The sequence below is a fragment of the Cornus florida genome, unplaced genomic scaffold (assembly GCF_030987335.1).
Source record: "Cornus florida cultivar Cherokee Brave unplaced genomic scaffold, ASM3098733v1 CherokeeBrave_3.0.0_Hap2_Chr06, whole genome shotgun sequence".
NCBI classification, from domain to species: Eukaryota; Viridiplantae; Streptophyta; class Magnoliopsida; order Cornales; family Cornaceae; genus Cornus; species Cornus florida.
The window spans coordinates 77,333,274-77,355,483 of NW_026775576.1; the positions used below are offsets into that span (position 1 = coordinate 77,333,274).

General features: G+C 31.4%; 2 protein-coding genes across 2 annotated transcripts; one reads left to right on the forward strand and one right to left on the reverse strand.

The window, feature by feature from the left end:
- Nucleotides 1–254: 254 nt before the first annotated feature.
- Nucleotides 255–3,494, reverse strand: LOC132312181 (uncharacterized). The gene is made up of 4 exons (XM_059810445.1): nt 2,973–3,494; nt 2,591–2,862; nt 854–1,001; nt 255–514 (listed from the first exon to the last, which is right to left on the reverse strand). Exons 1-3 carry the CDS (start codon nt 3,271–3,273, stop codon nt 924–926), a joined length of 651 nt encoding a protein of 216 aa, XP_059666428.1. The 5' UTR covers nt 3,274–3,494; the 3' UTR covers nt 255–514; nt 854–923.
- A 9,072-nt stretch (nt 3,495–12,566) lies between these two features.
- On the forward strand, nt 12,567–14,111 carry LOC132314382 (protein NLP7-like). Its single transcript, XM_059813254.1, has 2 exons — nt 12,567–13,585; nt 13,741–14,111. The coding sequence occupies exons 1-2, from the start codon at nt 12,679–12,681 to the stop codon at nt 14,109–14,111; spliced, it is 1,278 nt and encodes a 425-aa protein (XP_059669237.1). The 5' UTR covers nt 12,567–12,678.
- Nucleotides 14,112–22,210: the final 8,099 nt, after the last annotated feature.

Below are 22,210 nucleotides of genomic sequence, written 5' to 3' on the forward strand. Positions count from 1 at the left end.
CAAGCCTAACATGGAAACCTCTGTGGATTGGGTAGGACACAAGTGCTGGTGGTCCCTAAACATTAGGTACTCTACTTTCTTAGAACCCATCAAACTTGTTATATAGTGGGACATATAGATTTAAATTATCTGAAAATGATGGCATATCTTTGTATAACATGGTTGTTTTAGTCTTCAGAAAATCGAGATCACGGTGAGAATGCACTGGCTTTGTGATACTAGCATAGAAATAAAAAAATAATGCCTTCAACTAGTTTTATGAAGATAACTTTCATGCTTCATAAACTGAATGAAAAATCTGTACATTTTGGGTTGAGATAAATCAATGACTGCTGCATCACTAGGTACAAAATACAGTTTAACTCTCTCTCTATCTCCATATCTATATCTATATCTATCTCTCTCTCTATATAATACCACATGTTATATCAAAGTGGTTGTTCTTTAGGTGTATAGCTGCTTGTTTACTTCTAGTTCTGAATCCACCAGGTTGGAGATCATCTTTGGATAATACCTGTAAAAAGCCAGACATTATAAGCACAAGAGTTAGTTATGAGATGTGAATGAACACAAACAAAATTACTGTTAAAAGTTAATAACGTGTGTCATATTGGTCTGGTATTGTTTAGGTAATTGTCATAATCAATGATGGCCCATTCAAGTGACATCCACATGGATCAGATGTTGAAAATTGGTTCAAAATAGACAAACACAGAAACCAAATGGACTATAGACAATGGCCAAGCTGGTACAAGCCCTCCAGTTGGGTGTTAGAATCTCAGTGGAGGTATGTTTGCTTGTGTTTGATTAACCTTTTATATATATATATATAGAGTATGGAAACTAGAATTACCTGAAACCTGGATGACTCAGAGAGTGTATTGTCAGCCAAAATAATGGAGAACCCATGTGGGATTGGGATTTCAATTTTTCTCTAACTTCACTCTTTCTTCCTGCAGAATCTTTTGATACCTAGGAAACCCTTTCTTGCATGCCGAAACCTGATCACATGACACACACCACACCATGTTAAAACACCGCTAAAAAAAAATTGAATATTTAAATTTATTTAGTTCTTTTCAATAAATTGATGACTATCATGGTTTAAATAATAATAATAAAATAAATTGATGACTATGTCAAGCCTCTTGTAAAAATTATTTATTATAGTCTTTTTTTTTTAATTAATGGCGCGAAATTGTTGGACATTTCGTAAAAGCTTTATCATAATTATAGTATTATTATATAATAAGATCGGGTAGATCAATAATATAAGCAGAGATTCAAAAGTGTTTGACAAATTGTGGGCAAATGTTTTGCTTTTTTCTAACAAACAATGCGTGGCTCCAAGTCACATGGCACGTGGTACATGGACAGGAATAGGGATTGGGTGGCTCTCCTCAATCAGTCAAATCACATGTTACTGGCGATACAATACTTCAAAGGTACACAGTGCACAGACCTAGACAAATAAAATGCAGCTAGTAGTACATCTTTTATACTATCATATATATATATATATAAAAGCTGTACCAATGTTCATTTATAGACCCGCAAATTATGGTTGTATGAAAGTTCAAAGTTAGGTAAAGTGTTTATACAAAAATATAGCATGTGTTGTGTTGTCCAGTATCCGAGAGTTCATGTTGGAATCTTACACAATTTTTCTCTCCCCTTTAATCGTTAATTCCTAATATTATTAGGTGAGAGGTTAAAAGTTTAACCTACCATGAAAATATGTTTGTGTGAATATCATATTGCTTAATGTTATTTCATATTTCCTCCGTTCAAACCTGAGGTGCAAAAACCAAATATTTATAATATGATATGATATAAAAGAGTTATTAAATAAGTATTACTGTATTCTGAAGCCATCTAGAAGCAGGCAGAGGATTCCTTTTCAATCCTCTCTTCAACTTGAGAATCAATGGATGGTTACAACTTGAAATGTTCTTGGTCTACCTATACGGCTGCGGGCCCACCCAACTTGCAAGATGTCCAAATTTTCTTATATGAAAATTATGAAGAATCTTTTTACACCTTCCACCAATTTATTAATATATGCTATTTGTATTTATCACTTTTAAATTTTTTTTTTTTTTTTTAAAAACTGAAAACTATGGTCAAAAATTAAAAATTATTCTCAAAAAATTAAGTGTTCGTTGCATGCATTTTGTTTTAGGCGATTTTATTTTTGGTTAAAATAAAAATAGTGTTTTTGTTATATAAGTGTTTTGAAAAAAACTGAAAACTATGGTCAAAAATTAAAAACTATTCTTAAAAAATTAAGTGTTTGTTGCATGCATTTTGTTTTAGGCAATTTTATTTTTGGTGGGAAGGATGTTTTATTTTTTTGGTTGCTGTGGTTTTGGGTCATCAATAATTATCAAAATAAGAAAAAATATTTTTTTGATATTTTTTTTTATCACTGTTCACAAAGTGTTTTAGTACTGTATAAAATAAAATAAGTTTACACTAAACATTTTTTTGTTCTAAAAATCAACATTGTAACCGTTCAGAAACAAAAACTGCATAACCATGCCAAACGGGGCCTAAAAATCGAAAATGAGATAGATTGATGAGTACTTACAGCTTCAATATCAATTTTGAAAAGAAGAAGCTTTCTTCTCTCTCTGCAACTTGTTCTATAGGCCACAACGATGTGAGCGATGGCCAGGGCCAGTGAACATACGAACAGCGACACCTCCATAGCTCCAACATGCCCACCTGATCTTCTTCCACCTCCGAACACATACGAAGCCTTCAACGATACAAACGCCAGCGACGAAACAGAGCACATCGTCGTAATCCCCAAGTACGGCCCTCTTGATAGTCTCGGTCCATCACAAAAACTATACACACCTATATATATATATATATATATATATATAAAACAAAAATCAATCAATCAACTTAATTTTAGACATGATCATCAAGTGTTTGATTAATTGACTAAGCAGTGGAATGCTTACATAGTATAATGGCTGATCTGATGATGGAGATTAGAGGGATGTCGATGAGGGAATAGCGAAAATCGTAATTGGTGAGATGGGAGGAGAGAGTTTGAGCTAGAGAGAGAGAGGGAGTGGGAGGAGAGAGAGAGGCGGAGAGGAGAGCGGAGGGGAGAAGTGCGTCGGCGATGACGAGGAGGACAGGCGCAGAGAAGAGGAGTAGTGAAATGAGCATGGTGATTAAGAAGAAGATAGTCTTCACTAATCTCAGAACACTTCGTCTTTTTTTCTCTTCTTTGAAGATTAAGAAACCCATGATCATCGATCTCTTGATTGTTTTTTCTTCCTCTTGTCTTCTCGTCTTCTGAGATACTGCACATATATATATATATAACTTGAAGTTTGTGTATGTATATAATTTGCAGAGAATATATGTGATTGTATATATATATATATGAATGGTAGCTAAGGGGATGGGAGAAAATGAATGTTGCGAAGGCTTAAAAGGGAAGGGATGGATGGTTTTGACTCGTCTTGAGTTGGACGATGACTTCAAACTTCAACTTTTACATGTGGAAGCTATGTACCGGTCAAATACAGGAACCTCCCTCTCTTTCTCTCCGTGTATATTATATGACATATCAACGGAAATACCTATAAGTCTTACTCAATAATAACTGTACCTTCAATTTATATATACATATTATATGTAAATATATATATATTATATTATAAGATGGTCTTGTGTGTGTACAACACATTCACAGCTTTACTTCATAGTCTATCACTGGGTCATGCAGTCTCGCCATTATACCTGGATTAAAAATGAGTAACGAAAGCATAGGAATTCAGAAGACAAGTTCTTAAGTTTGGTTTTTGAATTGCACTCCTAACTAGAATAGTGTGTCTTGTAAGACGGATACATGAGCTCTAAAAAAAAAACGGAACGATGTTAGATCAAATTGTTTATAATTCTTTTTTGGTTTCCATTGGCACAAATTCTTTTCTTTGTCAGTTTGATAACCCAATTCTCTCATTTAATTCCGAATCGATTAAATGCTCAATTTGAATATCAATTAAAAAGGTCTGTGTAAGTGAAATGAACCATTGAATATTAAATATTTAAAAAAAAATTAAAAAAAAATTTATTTTTAAGTATCTCACTTATAAAATTTAATAAGCAATGTTTTGGGTTGAGTACTCTGTATAAGTTGAATTTGTCTGATTATGTTGGCATGTGTTACATAATTGACCTATTCTTTAGGTTCATGACTCTTTCTATTATAGACTTGTCATTATGTATGTGATATGGATTGAAACAAGTTCAGACATATCAAATATTAATTTTTTTTCTTTCTATTTTTTCAATCTTAACAAATAGTGGTAATGGCCGGGGATTGTCTATTATCATAAAATTATTAAATGATTCGAAATTATATATGATTAAGATCAATTATAAATTAATATGTAATTAAAAAGTTAAATAAAATTGATATACCTAATTACGTGGCAAATTATATGGTCCGGACCATCCAGATGTAGAGTATGTTTTTGTTGATTATGATAAGCATGATTTGTTGATTGATTCTCAAGCGTTTGGGTACGTATAAAGATGGTTTAAAATAAACGGTTGTTATTGGATTTTTCTTGACAATCAAGCGGTTATGGTGGAAACGACCGGATGGTATCATGTGGCCACATGCAAATGTTTGTCTTTCCGAATCTCGTAATTTTTAAAAAAAATTCCAAATTCCAAATTTTGATTTTTTTACAATAAGCCTTTGAATTTGTACAATAAAATAAAATATTTTAGTAAAATAGTCAGATTCTCTGAACGTTAGCTTGTCTAAAGAACAATAATGATAATTTAGGAGAGCGAAAAATATACTCAATCTCGGCTCTTCTAGAAGCTATATAATATATATACACACACACAAAGTTATACACACAGAGGTTGCAGGCTTGCAGCAGTGTCACGGTCAAATAGTCACGGCCAAGTAGTTAAATTAGTAGAAGCCTTCAACATTATTAGACCATAAATGATAGTATATTGATAAGTAAACCATAAAAAAAAAGGAAAAAAAAAAAACAAAAAAACAAAAAAGAAAAGATAAGAAAAGGTGATCATAATAAGTCTTGATCACTTATGTTTAATGACACTACATGAATGATATAGCTTGTAAAAACAATCAATTGTACCAATACAATTTTGTATTATGTAATAAAAATATATAAAAGCAAAATTATTTTTTTGGTGAAAAAGAGAGTAATGGTATATTTTCTGAATTCGAAAGATATCAAATAGAAAATATGTGAGTGAGATCATCACACAATGTAAGGGTTATGTTGTGTGGTAAGGTCATACCCAGTGACTAACGGAACATCTTCGAAAAATACACTTTTTTAATTAAAAATAAATATATAAAAATAAATTTATTTGAATAAAGTGCGCCAAAGAGATTCTAGTTGGGGTGTAAAAAAACAAGATAAGAGCGTCCTTATCCTCCTCCAGTGCTGTTTATATATCCAACTAGAGAGCAATGAAAAGGCCAGCACCTTTAAGTGCTTTAAAACATGCTTTGAATCACATATGGCGGTAAACCCATATATTATATATAATATGTAGTTTTATAAGAATAAAAAGGCTAATTAATAATATAATAACATAAAGTGTGTATTTTTATATTATTTATGAATATAATAACATAAAGTGATGTCATTGCTTTTGTCAATAAGTCAAGATAATACAAAAATGACACATCAAATTAAGGAATTTTCTATGCAAACGAGAATGGGATGACACCAAATGGGGTTTGTTACAGGAAGAGAAAATTGTTTTTCTTGTGAATAGAGTTACTTAGCAGCCTTTTCTTCCCTAAATTTAGAGTCAAGAGGGGTGCGTCATTTGTGATTCATATTTTTGCTTTTATTTGAATGTTTAAATGCTTGTAGGTGTACTGTAGTTGACACATGCCAATATTATATTAGGTTTTTTTTTTTTTATTTGGAGCCGCCTTTGGCCGGGTTATGTTTTAATCAGTTTTGGAGTCAAATTTTAACCAAACCAATATATACATGGGTCAAACATAGCTTCTAGTTGCCACATTTACATCACCCCTTACCATTTTTAAATTTTAAAACGGCCACAATAATATTATTGAAACTAGATCTCAACAATTTTGGAAAAATTAAAACCAAACCAATCTAATCACAATTTCTAAACCGAATCAATTCGAACTATAATAATGGCCTATATAGGGTTCAGATCGGGTCAGTTTAGCGGTTTAATGTTTTGTACTACAAAGCTTAAAAAAACAACAATGTAAGCAGATGATGCGGTGATGATGGGGAACGGGGGCTAAAGGTTTAGAGTCCTTCAAATATGGGAATTTTTTGTAAGGTGTGGTATGGTCTATGGTAAACTTACATGGATAATAGTAACTCTAAGGCCTAGTTGTTACAATTCTCATTCTCATTTTTTATGGTCATTCTGATTCTCATTTTTGATTCAATTCCAAATACATTTGGCCTTCATGTCTAGGGATGGTAATTTGCCCGGGTTCGCGCGTACTTACCCTTCTCTGTTTTTGATAGTTTTGGGGGATCGTTTAACTTATCTGAGCGGGGATGGTTTGATGTATGAAAACCCGAGCGGGATGAGGTCGTCCTGCCCCGCCCTGCTCCGTTTAGATAGTTAAATTACTTAAATACCCTTATTTTATTAGTATATATATTTCATTAATATATATATTGAGACAATTTATTTTAAAACAAAATCTAAAAATCTGGAACAAATAACTTGTGTGACCATTTAGAATGTTTTTAATGTTGAATTTTATGTTAAACTATTTATTATCCATTTTTTGTTTATGAATCTTTTCAATAATTATATAATTTTAGTTGATAAAAAAAAATAAATGGTAGAGAATTTATGGTCTTAAACGGGGCGGGGTAGGTACCCGCGATGGTAAAAATGTTAAACGGGGACGGGAATGGAGTGGAAAGTTCCCCTGTTTTTGTGGTTTTGGGCGGAAACGAGGGTGGGTTTTTTAAACAGTTGCGGGGGCGGGGGAGAGTACACTCGCCCAAACCCGCGCCCTGTTGCCATCCCTGTTCATGTCTCATAAAAGTAGGGTTGTATACAGTTTGGTTTGAAAGTTTTTTTGAACCAAACCGATTCTAACAGTTCTAGAAAATGTAGAATTAAACCGAACCATTTGAATAAAGGAATCAAACCAAACCAAACCGTGAAAAACCGGTTTGGTTCCACGGTTCTTTTTTTTCTTTTTATTTTCCTACTATAGAAGTATTCATATTTCAAAATCTAAATGTATAATAATAAATCAAATTAACCAACACATTCAGAACTGCTAATATATTCAGAACTTTTAATTCATTTTTCTCTGTCACTTCTGGAACTGAAGTAAATAAATTCATAATTGCTAATAACCTAATACATTCAAAATTACTAATTCAACAACAAATATTCAACCACAATTCAGAAAATAAAAAAAAATCAGCCATTATAAATCAATAGAAAATAAGAATCTTGTAATAAATTGATAACACTTAAGAGGAGAACGTATGATTGATTATTGCTACAAAACTTCTAAGTGATTTGGATTATAGAATTATATTATATTATATTTTATATATATATATATATATATAATTAACATATATATAACTAAGCAGTTCAGTTTGATCTAGTTCGTTCTAAAGGACCTCAAACCGTAGTCGAACCAAACCGTTAAGCAAATCGAATCAAATTGTTTGGTTCAATCTGGTTCAGTTTGAATTTTTGATTTGATCGAATTTTTGTGCACCGCTACATGAAAGTATCATGTCTAAGATTTGACTCGTTTTTTAGTACAAACAATTTCTTAGGAAGTGTGAATGAGTACCAACCTGGAAAAGAAAAAAAAAAAAAAAAAAACTTAATAATAGTATGAGAACTATATATATATATATATATATATATATATATATATATATATAAGTAACATAATGATTTGGTTCCAATTGATTTTTGACTATAATTTGTGAGCCGAATAGATAACCACGATTCTCTTAATTATAAAATCATAATCATTATCTTAATTATAAAATCGTAACCAAACTGATTTGAGAAATTGAATCGGATTGAATTAATCATTTTGCGGTTTAAATGTGAACCTGAAGTATAACCACTTGAGTTTGAATTATTTGTAATTACCAAACAGTGTCTGAGTGTCAGGGCTTATAGTCATATAGTACTTCATTTAGATTGATAAACGACAAAAAGTCTTGAGAAATCAGCCACTAAAATCCATTAAATTGCTATTTCTTTCTTGAATCATTTTGAGTCTGTACTCAGTTCAATTAACCAATGAGGCCAGTATTTTTACATAAATTGGGCTTTGGCTATTAAGAGTCAATGGGTCAAGCCTATTCCTCAATCTGTGGGCCGAGCTTTAAAATGAACTCTTACTCAACCAAAATGAGCTTACAAAAGAATATTTCAAACAGCTCCACTCTAAGTAGCCTAGAAAATATATAATTTTTTTTTCCCGAGTGTTCAGGGCTTTGTCCTGACTAATTTGCGGACTAGTGCAAGATGATCCTCTAAAAAATATTATTTTGCACAAATATGAGAAATTAATCCATTCTACCATCGATGATAGTCATCATGCATTTCTCTTAATAAACTTTGTTGTCTCTTTTTAATAGAACATTGAGAATACTGTTTGTTTGAATGTAAAAATATATATTTTTAAATATTTATATTTATATTTTTTGGTGTTCGGTTGTCGTAAAATATCAATAAAGAAAAAAATATATTAAAACTTAACAAAAATAACTTATTAATCAATTTTCGACAAGATACTTTACACATTTGGACTTCAACTCAATCTTAACAAAATTTTCATCATCCGAGTTACTCAAATCATTTATTGCTTTCTAAAGTCTCAACAGTTTCATTCTTATACCGATACTAAAGTTTAAGACTCAATTTTGGGTATGATCCAAGCTTAAGTATTCTCAACTAATAAAATACAAATTTTTTAAATAAATATTGATAAATTATATTAAAATATGGATTAAATAAAATAAATGAGTGCCCATTCTCAATTCATTTATCAGGAAACCTTGTTTAAACCATATTTCTGTATTCTACTCACCTCCAACTCTATCTCTCTCTAAAGATTCTCTCACCACATCTCTTTAATCCTAAAAGTACACTGTTTCCAGCAAATCCTTTTTGATTCAGTTTTGGAACACTTCTAATCACTTTTCAGATTTCCACATTTTCTGTCTTTGGAACTAAAAACAGTTTTCAAAACAAAAGATGACAAAATACAAATTGTGTTGATTGTTACTAGTTTGACAATTCTCCTTTGTAGGAATTAAAAACAATTACAGAAAACGATATAAAATAATTACAAATTTATTGAAACATTATTAGTTTTATCGAATGCTAATTTGGTAGGGTGTAGACCAACCTAATTCTTACATCCCAAAGATCACAGAAGGCCTTATAGCTAGTGCCATTAAATTGCATTTTTAAATTTTTTTTTAGGCTCCGTTTGTTTGGACGCAAAATATATTTTTTTATTTTTTGATGTTTGATTGTCATAAAATATTTACGAAAAAAATATTAAAATTTAATAAAAATAACCCGCCCGATGGACTCGACCTCAACCTTAACGTAAACCTTTGCCAAACACCGATAAAGTAAAAATTAAAAAAATATTTTACTTGAAAAAAAAAAAAATCCAAAAAGAATATTTTAAACAAACGGAGCCTTAATGAAATTAATTGTACATAATGGTCGATTAAACGTTAGGATAAAGGTTGGTACATTTAGATTTCTTTTGTTTGTTTCGATACAAAATATATTTTTTTAATTTTATTTTTCGGTATTTGGCAAAGATTGAGGTTGAGGCCGAGTTCAAGGACAGACGGAGGAACATGGGGGCTAATCCGAATTTTTTTACTAATTTAAGCCGGAGCAATATTATAATTTTAAAGGTATATATATGTCAAATTTTTTTTAAAAAAACGTATAATACTATAAATAAAAATAAAAATCAGTGGGTTGCCCCGCTGGCCACACATTGGGTCCGTGCCTGGGCAAAGTCCATCAAATGAGAAATATGAAATAATTTGCTTAAAATTGTTGCGTAAGTTATTTATGTTAAGTTTTAAATTTTATTTTCTTTTTAAATATTTTACGACAATCTTATGCTAAAAAAATTAAAAAATATTTTATATCCAAACAAACTAGACATATGTAGCAATTCGTCTCGTGTGTATTATTTATTGTTGATTATTAGTAATATATTACATAATATTGTTTCTTTGTTTTTTTGGTTTGGTGGGTTCAAAGAAGTTTTATTTTTTATTGAACATATTTAGGTCTGAGATGAACACCATTCCCACAGTCAAACTAATAGCAACAATTCATCGTCGCTAATTTAATAATTAAAAAAGATGTGTTGATATATTATTAATTCAAATCAGCTATAAGAGGGACCTAAGTATTACAGTATCTTTCTTAGGGGTTACCACGGTAAGCCTATGAATAAAGAGGGTCCCTTTCTCTCTCTAGCTTATATCTCTCTATTTTTTATTATTATATATATATATATATATATATTTGGAGGACTCTCTCACTCCCTGTATGTGATGAAATGAATAACCAGTGATGCAACTTTAAAGATTCAATTTGGATCTTTGTAGAAGAGTATAATCTTTAGTAAACGGACCGGATCTTGTAACGGACCAAATTTTTTTTGTAAATGAGTAGAGCCTATAAATTTGGAGTGGCGAATCATGGACGTGGGTCATAATTATATCGTTTCCAAATAAAAATATTATATTAAACAAGTAAATCTAAACCTAATTCATTTAATAATTATATTAAGAATTCTCAACACTAATCTAATTCGTTTATTAAACGGATAAACGTGTTAACCCATTTAATGACCTATTTATGAAACATTTAATATTTAATCAAATAATAAATAATAAAAAAATTTGTTACAATTAACCCAAATATTCAAAATAAGAAAAAAAATCATAAGACATAAACAATGTTTATGTTTAAATGACTTAACTATATATAGTAATTGGATTTAAACATGTAACATATTACATGTCATATTTACGATTATAACATGTTGAATGAAACGGGTTATACAGATTGAATCACTTAGCTCTAATCTGACACGGTTAAGTAAATGGGTTAATCGTGTCAACCCGTTTATAACCCGAACTCGTTTAAAATCAATACAAACCCGTTTATCGCGTGTCGTGTTATAATTTGCCACCCTTATTATAAAACTAGTTATTTTTCAACTTTCAATAGATCTTTGTAAATGGCTCAGAGCCTTATAAACGGCTCAATTTTGATAGCTTGACTTTTTGTTTCAAATTTTATAAAATTTATTTGCAAAAAAAATTGCTGAAATTAGGCCAGATTAAAATTTGATTTTACTTCTTTATTTAAAAATAAAAATAAGTGAAAAACAGTTGACCCAAATCCATATTAACCGGACCAGTATTTGATTCGTTATAAACGAATTGAATATAAATCACAATTAGTATTTGACCCAGTCAAAATCCAACACAACTGGCCCATTTGACGCAGTGTAAAATGTCTTATAAGATAAAAAGGTAACATTTTGACATACTGTAATTGAAATCGTGTGGGAAAAAAGAAAAAAAAAATTGAAATCATGTGAACTTCTCACATGAATGTGTCCAATACTTGTGTTTTGTATGATAGGAGGCTAATTTTAGTCATCTTACACCTCACTAATCCTTTATTTAATTATTTATTTATTGATTTATTTATTTATCTTCAGAATTAAGAATGTTCTTAATTACAAGCATTTAAAAAAAACGTTTCTCTAATTACACTTTATTTACTTTTTTTTTTATTAAAGAAAATGACAAAAAAAGTCTCTCAATCCATTAATGCATCATCCTTTATTTTATAATATTATAACAACACTTTAAACAACTTTAAATGTTTTTATCATCCTTGAGCTATTTATTTCAGAATATTTTAAACACGTAATAAAATAAATTGCTAATTTAATTTTCAAAACTCTCTGTAGGTTATTATGGTTGTTATCACTCTAAATATAATATTTAGTACAGGCTGGTATGCAATTTAATATAGGAACTTTTTTCTTGTTAATCAATGAGCTACGAGTGGATGTGCTCAAGGTTTGGTACAGGCTGGTATGCAATTTAATATAATATTTTGAGTTATTTGTTTATGAAACATGTGCTCAAGGTTTCTTGAACCCCTAATTTGTACTTACATTCTTCTAATTAATTTGATGAGGACTGAGGTGATCGGATACGATTGGAGATGATAAATATGATTTTACCTTTTCATTAATTTAAACCTTACCAAAATTAATCACCTTCTCTTCTCTTGCAGTCTGCCGGTCTGAAAACTTCTTGGTGTGATGCATTGATTTGTAAGGTAAGTTAGAGCTGTAATATCCAAATGTGAGATTTGCTAGTTTATATGTTTTCACTACTCTCTTCTCTCATCCCCAAGTGTCTATACCAGGATTTCTTCTATACATATGGTCAATGGGCTGAAACCATAAAAGGGTTGGAAGTAGTGTGCAAAACTCACGACTTACCTTTGGCTAAGACATGGATTCCGTGCGGGCATTTCAATGGCAATTTAGATAATAGCTATGATACGTTTGATGTAAGCTGTATGGGACCAGCCTTTCACTGTAAATATGAAGCATCTTATTTTATAGATGATAATCTAGAGGATTTCTTCTATGATTGGAATGATTTTCAAAGGGGGCATGGAGTTGTTGGGAGAGCATATCAGTCACATAAATCATGTTTCTGCAAAGATATAACTCAATTCAGCATTACCGAATACCCCTCCCTGCCCTTTGCACGCTCTTTTGGCTTAACAGGTTGTTTCTTGATTTGCTTGCAAAGTACTTGTGCCAAAAATTATGATTACATAGTAGAGTTTTTTCTGAATCCTAAAAACACATATGGTGAAAACCCAAGTACCTTTTTGTGCCCAATATTAGAAACAATGAAGCAACATTTCCCAAGCTTTAAGCTTGCTTCTGGAGAAGAACTCGGGAAGGAATTACCGATTGAAGTTATTAAACCTCGCATGAATCAGGAGCCTGCTTCTTTTCAATGCCAAAGTACTTTATCTCCATCTAGGCCTGGGGTCTTAAATAATGCACAAGAGATGATGCAACCACATTCATCAAATCAACAGATGCTAGTTGAAATTGATGATATCGACAACCGATGGAATCTTGTTGATGATGAGCAAAATAACATTCCTGTTTCTTGTTCAAATGAGGGTCGCATGAATCAGGAACTTGCTACTTTTCAATGCCAAAGTACTATATCTCCACCCCAGCTTGAAGTCTTGCATAATGGGCAAGAGACGAAGCAGCCACATCCACCAAATCAGCAACTAATAATCGAACTTCGTGATACAAACAATGGAATGAATGTTGTTAATGCAGAGCCAAATGGCATTCCTGTTTCTTGTTCAGACGAGGCAATTAATTCAATTACTTATGAGGAACTTAAAAAGCATTTTGGAAAGAAACTTGAAGATGTTGCACAGATTTTTGATGGTAAGCTTACACAGTAATTGAAATTGTCACTTCTAATCTTTCTTTTACTATTTTCAATTTTTGAGTTTCTTCTTTTAGAATTAATAGATTATTCTTTTGCACTTACAAACTATATGAGTTTTTTTTATTTTATTATTGAATTCTTATTTTTGCAGTGAGCAGATCTACGTTTAAACAGATATGCCGAAAGAATGGAATCCACCGCTGGAAACGAGGCAAGAGAAATAAGGTTAAAGGCTCTCCCTCTAGACGAGACCCTCCATGTTCTCAGTTGCCTGCTGAGAAACTCGTCGCTACTGTTGCTCACATGACTCCACTCATAACAACACAAGAAGTAAGGGCAATAACTATAAAGGCAACATTTGGAGCTGATATGATAAAATTTAAACTACCGTTTTCATCAAAAATGGAGGAGTTGAAAGTGGAAGTGTCCAAGAGGTTGAAGTTAAATGCTAGAAGTTACAAGATCAAATATAATGATGGCGAGGATCAGATTTTGATAGCCTGGACTGGCGGGAATGTATGAGTGCTTCCGATTCAATGGGCACAATCAGATTGGTCATTGAGCCAATTACCCAAATACCACCTTCAACCTGACTACAGGCAAGTTTCTAACCATGTGTTGGTATCAATCTATTATCCATCCACGGTCCTAGTTCCTAAAGACAATATATGTATTGATGTAATTTTTATCTTTTCTGCAGGAAATATCAGCAGTTTCTATTTCGTAGCTCCCATTCTATTCTCTAGGATTGCCGAGTCTTCTACTTGTTCAATCTAAAAAAAAATACATTTGTATTTCAAAGAGAATACCTTGCTGAAATGTAATATGTTCAAAGTGAAAGAAGCAACTTTAAGTTTTGCAGGAAACAATATGTTTTATGTAAGTAAACACTTAGCAAATATTTTTAAAGTTCGCAGATGAGCTAATTAGTTGCTACCATTAATCTTGATGGACTTCTTAAGTATATGCCAATGTGTTCGATTCTAGGGAAAACCCTTCATGTCTGCTAGCTGAGAAACCTGTGGCCTGTGTTACTCACACAACTTAAGCAGAAGACATTATAAAATTTCAGTTACCTTTTTTTGTCGAAAAAAGATGAATTTGGAGAGGAAGTGTTCAAAAGGTTATAGATCAAATTTGCGGACGACCGAAAATAAAATAGAGAGAGTGACAACTGAAATAGAGGAGATGAAGTTGGTATGGAAAAAAAAAAAAAAAAAAGGTTAGGACGACCGAAAATAAAATAGAGAGAGTGACAACTGAAATAGAGGAGATGAAGTTGGTATGGATCCCTGGAATGAGGGGAACATAAAATTTGGAAAAGAAAAGGAGAAAAATTGACAAAAAAAAAAAGAAAAAAAAAGGGAAAAGGTTAGGAACCCTCAATGCTAGACATAAAATAATTTTGGTGGGACAAGTTCACAATTATAAAATAACACAAAGAAAAATAAGGTTGGTGGTAGGCATAAGCTGCACTCGGAGGCATTAAAGAAGGAACACACACAAACCAGCAAGGTGAAAAACCTAGAATTACCCGCAAACCCGAAGTACAGGTCTATATTCCAAGGCCGTTACCAAGTTCTAGACAGAGAGAATGGAGATAGCATTACTGAGGAGAAGATTCTGCAGGAAGAAACTTGACTGAAAAACTATTAACACAATGACATTCATCCATTGGAGTAGGGAACCCTTCACCTTTAATACATGACCTAGATGTCCACCACAAGCCGCACATGTAATTTCAATCCTCATTCCATCTGGGTCCGCCTGAGAGCAAAAGAGGATGTAATTAACTATAAAAGCAAAACTAAGATGAGATTAAAATGCTGAACAAAGTAAAGAGAACAAGCATGCTCACATCCTGCACAATTGTAGACTCCCTCACCAAAGAACTTGTCATACTCTTCCATCTTAGTTGTTTGGTGTCACGACTCTTCCCTATTACATTAGATATCATGCCGGACATTATGTGCTTTCAGTCATGCAACAAATGAAGAAACCAATAAAGATAACAAATTTTAATACAATCCTTCATTTAGGAAAAAATAAAAAATAAAGATAACAAATTTCTTAATACAGACTGAACATCAACCAATATCTAGCAAATCAGTGAAACTCAATTTCTTAATAAATTGTTTCAACAACTATTAATTTCTAGATATTGGTTGAAACTCAATTTCTTAATAAATTATTTATTTCTCTTCAGAATTAAGAATGTTCTTAATTTCAAGCATTTAAAAAAAAATGTTTCTCTAATTACACTTTATTTACTTTTTTTTTTAATAAAGAAAATGACAAAAAAGTCTCTCAATCCATCAACACATCATCCTTTATTTTATAATACCACAACTACTCTTTAAACAACTTTAAATACTTTTATCATCCTTGAGCTATTTATTTCAGAATATTTTAAACAGGTAATAAAATAAATTTGATAATTTAATTTTCAAAACTCTCTGTAGGTTATTATGGTTGTTATATGTTACTCTAAATATAATGTTTAGTACAGGCTGGTATGCATTTAATATAGGAACTTTTTTTTCTTGTTAATCAATGAGCTACAAGTGGATGCGCCATGTAGCCCAGGTAGTGGGCGAGCCTCACAGTTTGATGGGGAGCGTCAGAGTTTGAGCAAATAAAAACAAATGAGTGGGACCAACTTTACGTAGCTGTCTCCCTAGCTTGAATTTAATAGGTGCATGCGCTCTGAAAAAAAAACTTGATCACGTGAATCATATGAAAATTACACATACAATGCGAACCATGATGTGCATTACTGCATGCATGCAATATATAGCAATGAGTACGATCAAGAGTAGGCGCGTGTGAAATACTGGTGTGCGTGTGTAATAGCCGTGTGCATGCATGAGTACTGTGCGGCATCTATATATATATAGAGACATATATGATGTAGTTATTAAGGTACAAATTTAACATTCTGTAAGGAAATGCATCCAATACTTGTGTTTTGTATGATAGGAGGCTAATTTTAGTGATCTTGTGTACCACTAATCATTTTTTTCTCTCTTCAGAATTAAGGATGATTAGTGTTAATTACTAGCATGTTCAATATTGGCTACGCACATATTCATATCACTAGGTCATAAATAAGAAAATCAATGTATTTTTGGTTGAATTTATTGACTTACCCAAAAAAAAATAAAAAAAATCAATGTATTACGGTCAATTTTGTCAGTCATATACATTAAGAAAAACAAAAAAAAAGTAAATACATATATTAAAAATGAAAATGCCAATATTACCCTATATATATAATGTATTTATATCTATATATATCAAGATACTAATCACATACATATATGTATATGTTTGTGCATATATTATATATGTATGTATATGTGTGTAATATATATATATATATATATATATATATATGTGCATGCGTGTGTGTAAAATGGCTGTTGTGCATGGCGTTGAGTATATATGTATATACATATACACATATATATACATAGTGGAGAAATTAATGTCAAAAAATTAACTGTTGATGTGATAAGAATGGCTGTGATGATGGATCAAAGGGAGAGAGAATAAGTTTGACTTTGCTAGGATTTGGACGTTCTGAGAGGAGAGTGAGAAAATATTTTTTTTGAGTGAGAAAGAAGTTTCACATAAATGGTTGGAGAGAATATCGGAGCAGAAAAGAGACACGTGTTGAGAGCCAAAAGAAGGTGAGGTTATTTGTATAGGTGTCTGAAAAGACAAATTTCAAGAAAAAGATAACCGCCACCACCTTGCCCCTTCTTCTAACGGGCCATAGCTGGATATATACCATTTACTATAAACATGGGTTCAATTTTAACCCTGGTTAAAACCATCTCATCAATCTTATCTTCTTTTCTTACTCTTACACTTACGTTTTAGGGTTTTACTTTTTAGTAGTAGCTTTTCAGATTTTTTAACATATATATAATGTATTTATATCTATATATATCAAGATACTAATAACATACATATATGTATATGTTTGTGCATATATTATATATTTATGTATATGTGTGTAATATATATATATATATATATATATATATTTATGTGCATGCGTGTGTGTAAAATGGCTGTTGTGCATGGCGTTGAGTATATATGTATATACATATACACATATATATACATAGTGGAGAAATTAATGTCAAAAAATTAACTGTTGATGTGATAAGAATGGCTGTGATGATGGATCAAAGGGAGAGAGAATAAGTTTGACTTTGCTAGGATTTGGACGTTCTGAGAGGAGAGTGAGAAAATATTTTTTTTGAGTGAGAAAGAAGTTTCACATAAATGGTTGGAGAGAATATCGGAGCAGAAAAGAGACACGTGTTGAGAGCCAAAAGAAGGTGAGGTTATTTGTATAGGTGTCTGAAAAGACAAATTTCAAGAAAAAGATAACCGCCACCACCTTGCCCCTTCTTCTAACGGGCCATAGCTGGATATATACCATTTAGTATAAACGTGGGTTCAATTTTAACCCTGGTTAAAACCATCTCATCAATCTTATCTTCTTTTCTTACTCTTACACTTACGTTTTAGGGTTTTACTTTTTAGTAGTAGCTTTTCAGATTTTTTAACATATATATAATGTATTTATATCTATATATATCAAGATATTAATCACATACATATATGTATATGTTTGTGCATATATTATATATGTATGTATATGTGTGTAATATATATATGTATATATATATATATATATATATATATATATTTATGTGCATGCGTGTGTGTAAAATGGCTGTTGTGCATGGCGTTGAGTATATATGTATATACATATACACATATATATACATAGTGGAGAAATTAATGTCAAAAAATTAACTGTTGATGTGATAAGAATGGCTGTGATGATGGATCAAAGGGAGAGAGAATAAGTTTGACTTTGCTAGGATTTGGACGTTCTGAGAGGAGAGTGAGAAAATAATTTTTTTGAGTGAGAAAGAAGTTTCACATAAATGGTTGGAGAGAATATCGGAGCAGAAAAGAGACACGTGTTGAGAGCCAAAAGAAGGTGAGGTTATTTGTATAGGTGCCTGAAAAGACAAATTTCAAGAAAAAGATAACCGCCACCACCTTGCCCCTTCTTCTAACGGGCCATAGCTGGATATATACCATTTAGTATAAACGTGGGTTCAATTTTAACCCTGGTTAAAACCATCTCATCAATCTTATCTTCTTTTCTTACTCTTACACTTACGTTTTAGGGTTTTACTTTTTAGTAGTAGCTTTTCAGATTTTTTAACATATATATAATGTATTTATATCTATATATATCAAGATACTAATCACATACATATATGTATATGTTTGTGCATATATTATATATGTATGTATATGTGTGTAATATATATATATATATATATTTATGTGCATGCGTGTGTGTAAAATGGCTGTTGTGCATGGCGTTGAGTATATATGTATATACATATACACATATATATACATAGTGGAGAAATTAATGTCAAAAAATTAACTGTTGATGTGATAAGAATGGCTGTGATGATGGATCAAAGGGAGAGAGAATAAGTTTGACTTTGCTAGGATTTGGACGTTCTGAGAGGAGAGTGAGAAAATATTTTTTTTGAGTGAGAAAGAAGTTTCACATAAATGGTTGGAGAGAATATCGGAGCAGAAAAGAGACACGTGTTGAGAGCCAAAAGAAGGTGAGGTTATTTGTATAGGTGTCTGAAAAGACAAATTTCAAGAAAAAGATAACCGCCACCACCTTGCCCCTTCTTCTAACGGGCCATAGCTGGATATATACCATTTAGTATAAACGTGGGTTCAATTTTAACCCTGGTTAAAACCATCTCATCAATCTTATCTTCTTTTCTTACTCTTACACTTACGTTTTAGGGTTTTACTTTTTAGTAGTAGCTTTTCAGATTTTTTAACATATATATAATGTATTTATATCTATATATATCAAGATACTAATCACATACATATATGTATATGTTTGTGCATATATTATATATGTATGTATATGTGTGTAATATATATATATATATATATATATATATTTATGTGCATGCGTGTGTGTAAAATGGCTGTTGTGCATGGCGTTGAGTATATATGTATATACATATACATATATATAGACATAGTGGAGAAATTAATGTCAAAAAATTAACTGTTGATGTGATAAGAATGTCTGTGATGATGGATCAAAGGGAGAGAGAATAAGTTTGACTTTGCTAGGATTTGGACGTTCTGAGAGGAGAGTGAGAAAATATTTTTTTTGAGTGAGAAAGAAGTTTCACATAAATGGTTGGAGAGAATATCGGAGCAGAAAAGAGACACGTGTTGAGAGCCAAAAGAAGGTGAGGTTATTTGTATAGGTGTCTGAAAAGACAAATTTCAAGAAAAAGATAACCGCCACCACCTTGCCCCTTCTTCTAACGGGCCATAGCTGGATATATACCATTTAGTATAAACGTGGGTTCAATTTTAACCCTGGTTAAAACCATCTCATCAATCTTATCTTCTTTTCTTACTCTTACACTTACGTTTTAGGGTTTTACTTTTTAGTAGTATCTTTTCAGATTTTTTAACATATATATAATGTATTTATATCTATATATATCAAGATACTAATCACATACATATATGTATATGTTTGTGCATATATTATATATGTATGTATATGTGTGTAATATATATATATATATATATATATATATTTATGTGCATGCGTGTGTGTAAAATGGCTGTTGTGCATGGCGTTGAGTATATATGTATATACATATACACACATATATACATAGTGGAGAAATTAATGTCAAAAAATTAACTATTGATGTGATAAGAATGGCTGTGATGATGGATCAAAGGGAGAGAGAATAAGTTTGACTTTGCTAGGATTTGGACGTTCTGAGAAGAGAGTGAGAAAACATTTTTTTTGAATGAGAAAGAAGTTTCACATAAATGGTTGGAGAGAATATCGGAGCAGAAAAGAGACACGTGTTGAGAGCCAAAAGAAGGTGAGGTTATTTATATAGGTGTCTGAAAAGACAAATTTCAAGAAAAAGATAACCGCCACCACCTTGCCCCTTCTTCTAACGGGCCATAGCTGGATATATACCATTTAGTATAAACGTGGGTTCAATTTTAACCCTGGTTAAAACCATCTCATCAATCTTATCTTCTTTTCTTACTCTTACACTTACGTTTTAGGGTTTTACTTTTTAGTAGTAGCTTTTCAGATTTTTTAACATATATATAATGTATTTATATCTATATATATCAAGATACTAATCACATACATATATGTATATGTTTGTGCATATATTATATATGTATGTATATGTGTGTAATATATATATATATATATATTTATGTGCATGCGTGTGTGTAAAATGGCTGTTGTGCATGGCATTGAGTATATATGTATATACATATACACATATATATACATAGTGGAGAAATTAATGTCAAAAAATTAACTGTTGATGTGATAAGAATGGCTGTGATGATGGATGAAAGGGAGAGAGAATAAGTTTGACTTTGCTAGGATTTGGACGTTCTGAGAGGAGAGTGAGAAAATATTTTTTTTGAGTGAGAAAGAAGTTTCACATAAATGGTTGGAGAGAATATCGGAGCAGAAAAGAGACACGTGTTGAGAGCCAAAAGAAGGTGAGGTTATTTGTATAGGTGTCTGAAAAGACAAATTTCAAGAAAAAGATAACCGCCACCACCTTGCCCCTTCTTCTAACGGGCCATAGCTGGATATATACCATTTAGTATAAACGTGGGTTCAATTTTAACCCTGGTTAAAACCATCTCATCAATCTTATCTTCTTTTCTTACTCTTACACTTACGTTTTAAGGTTTTACTTTTTAGTAGTAGCTTTTCAGATTTTTTAACATATATATAATGTATTTATATCTATATATATCAAGATACTAATCACATACATATATGTATATGTTTGTGCATATATTATATATGTATGTATATGTGGGTAATATATATATATATATATATATATATATATATATATATATTTATGTGCATGCGTGTGTGTAAAATGGCTGTTGTGCATGGCGTTGAGTATATATGTATATACATATACACATATATAGACATAGTGGAGAAATTAATGTCAAAAAATTAACTGTTGATGTGATAAGAATGGCTGTGATGATGGATCAAAGGGAGAGAGAATAAGTTTGACTTTGCTAGGATTTGGACGTTCTGAGAGGAGAGTGAGAAAATATTTTTTTTGAGTGAGAAAGAAGTTTCACATAAATGGTTGGAGAGAATATCGGAGCAGAAAAGAGACACGTGTTGAGAGCCAAAAGAAGGTGAGGTTATTTGTATAGGTGTCTGAAAAGACAAATTTCAAGAAAAAGATAACCGCCACCACCTTGCCCCTTCTTCTAACGGGCCATAGCTGGATATATACCATTTAGTATAAACGTGGGTTCAATTTTAACCCTGGTTAAAACCATCTCATCAATCTTATCTTCTTTTCTTACTCTTACACTTACGTTTTAGGGTTTTACTTTTTAGTAGTAGCTTTTCAGATTTTTTAACATATATATAATGTATTTATATCTATATATATCAAGATACTAATCACATACATATATGTATATGTTTG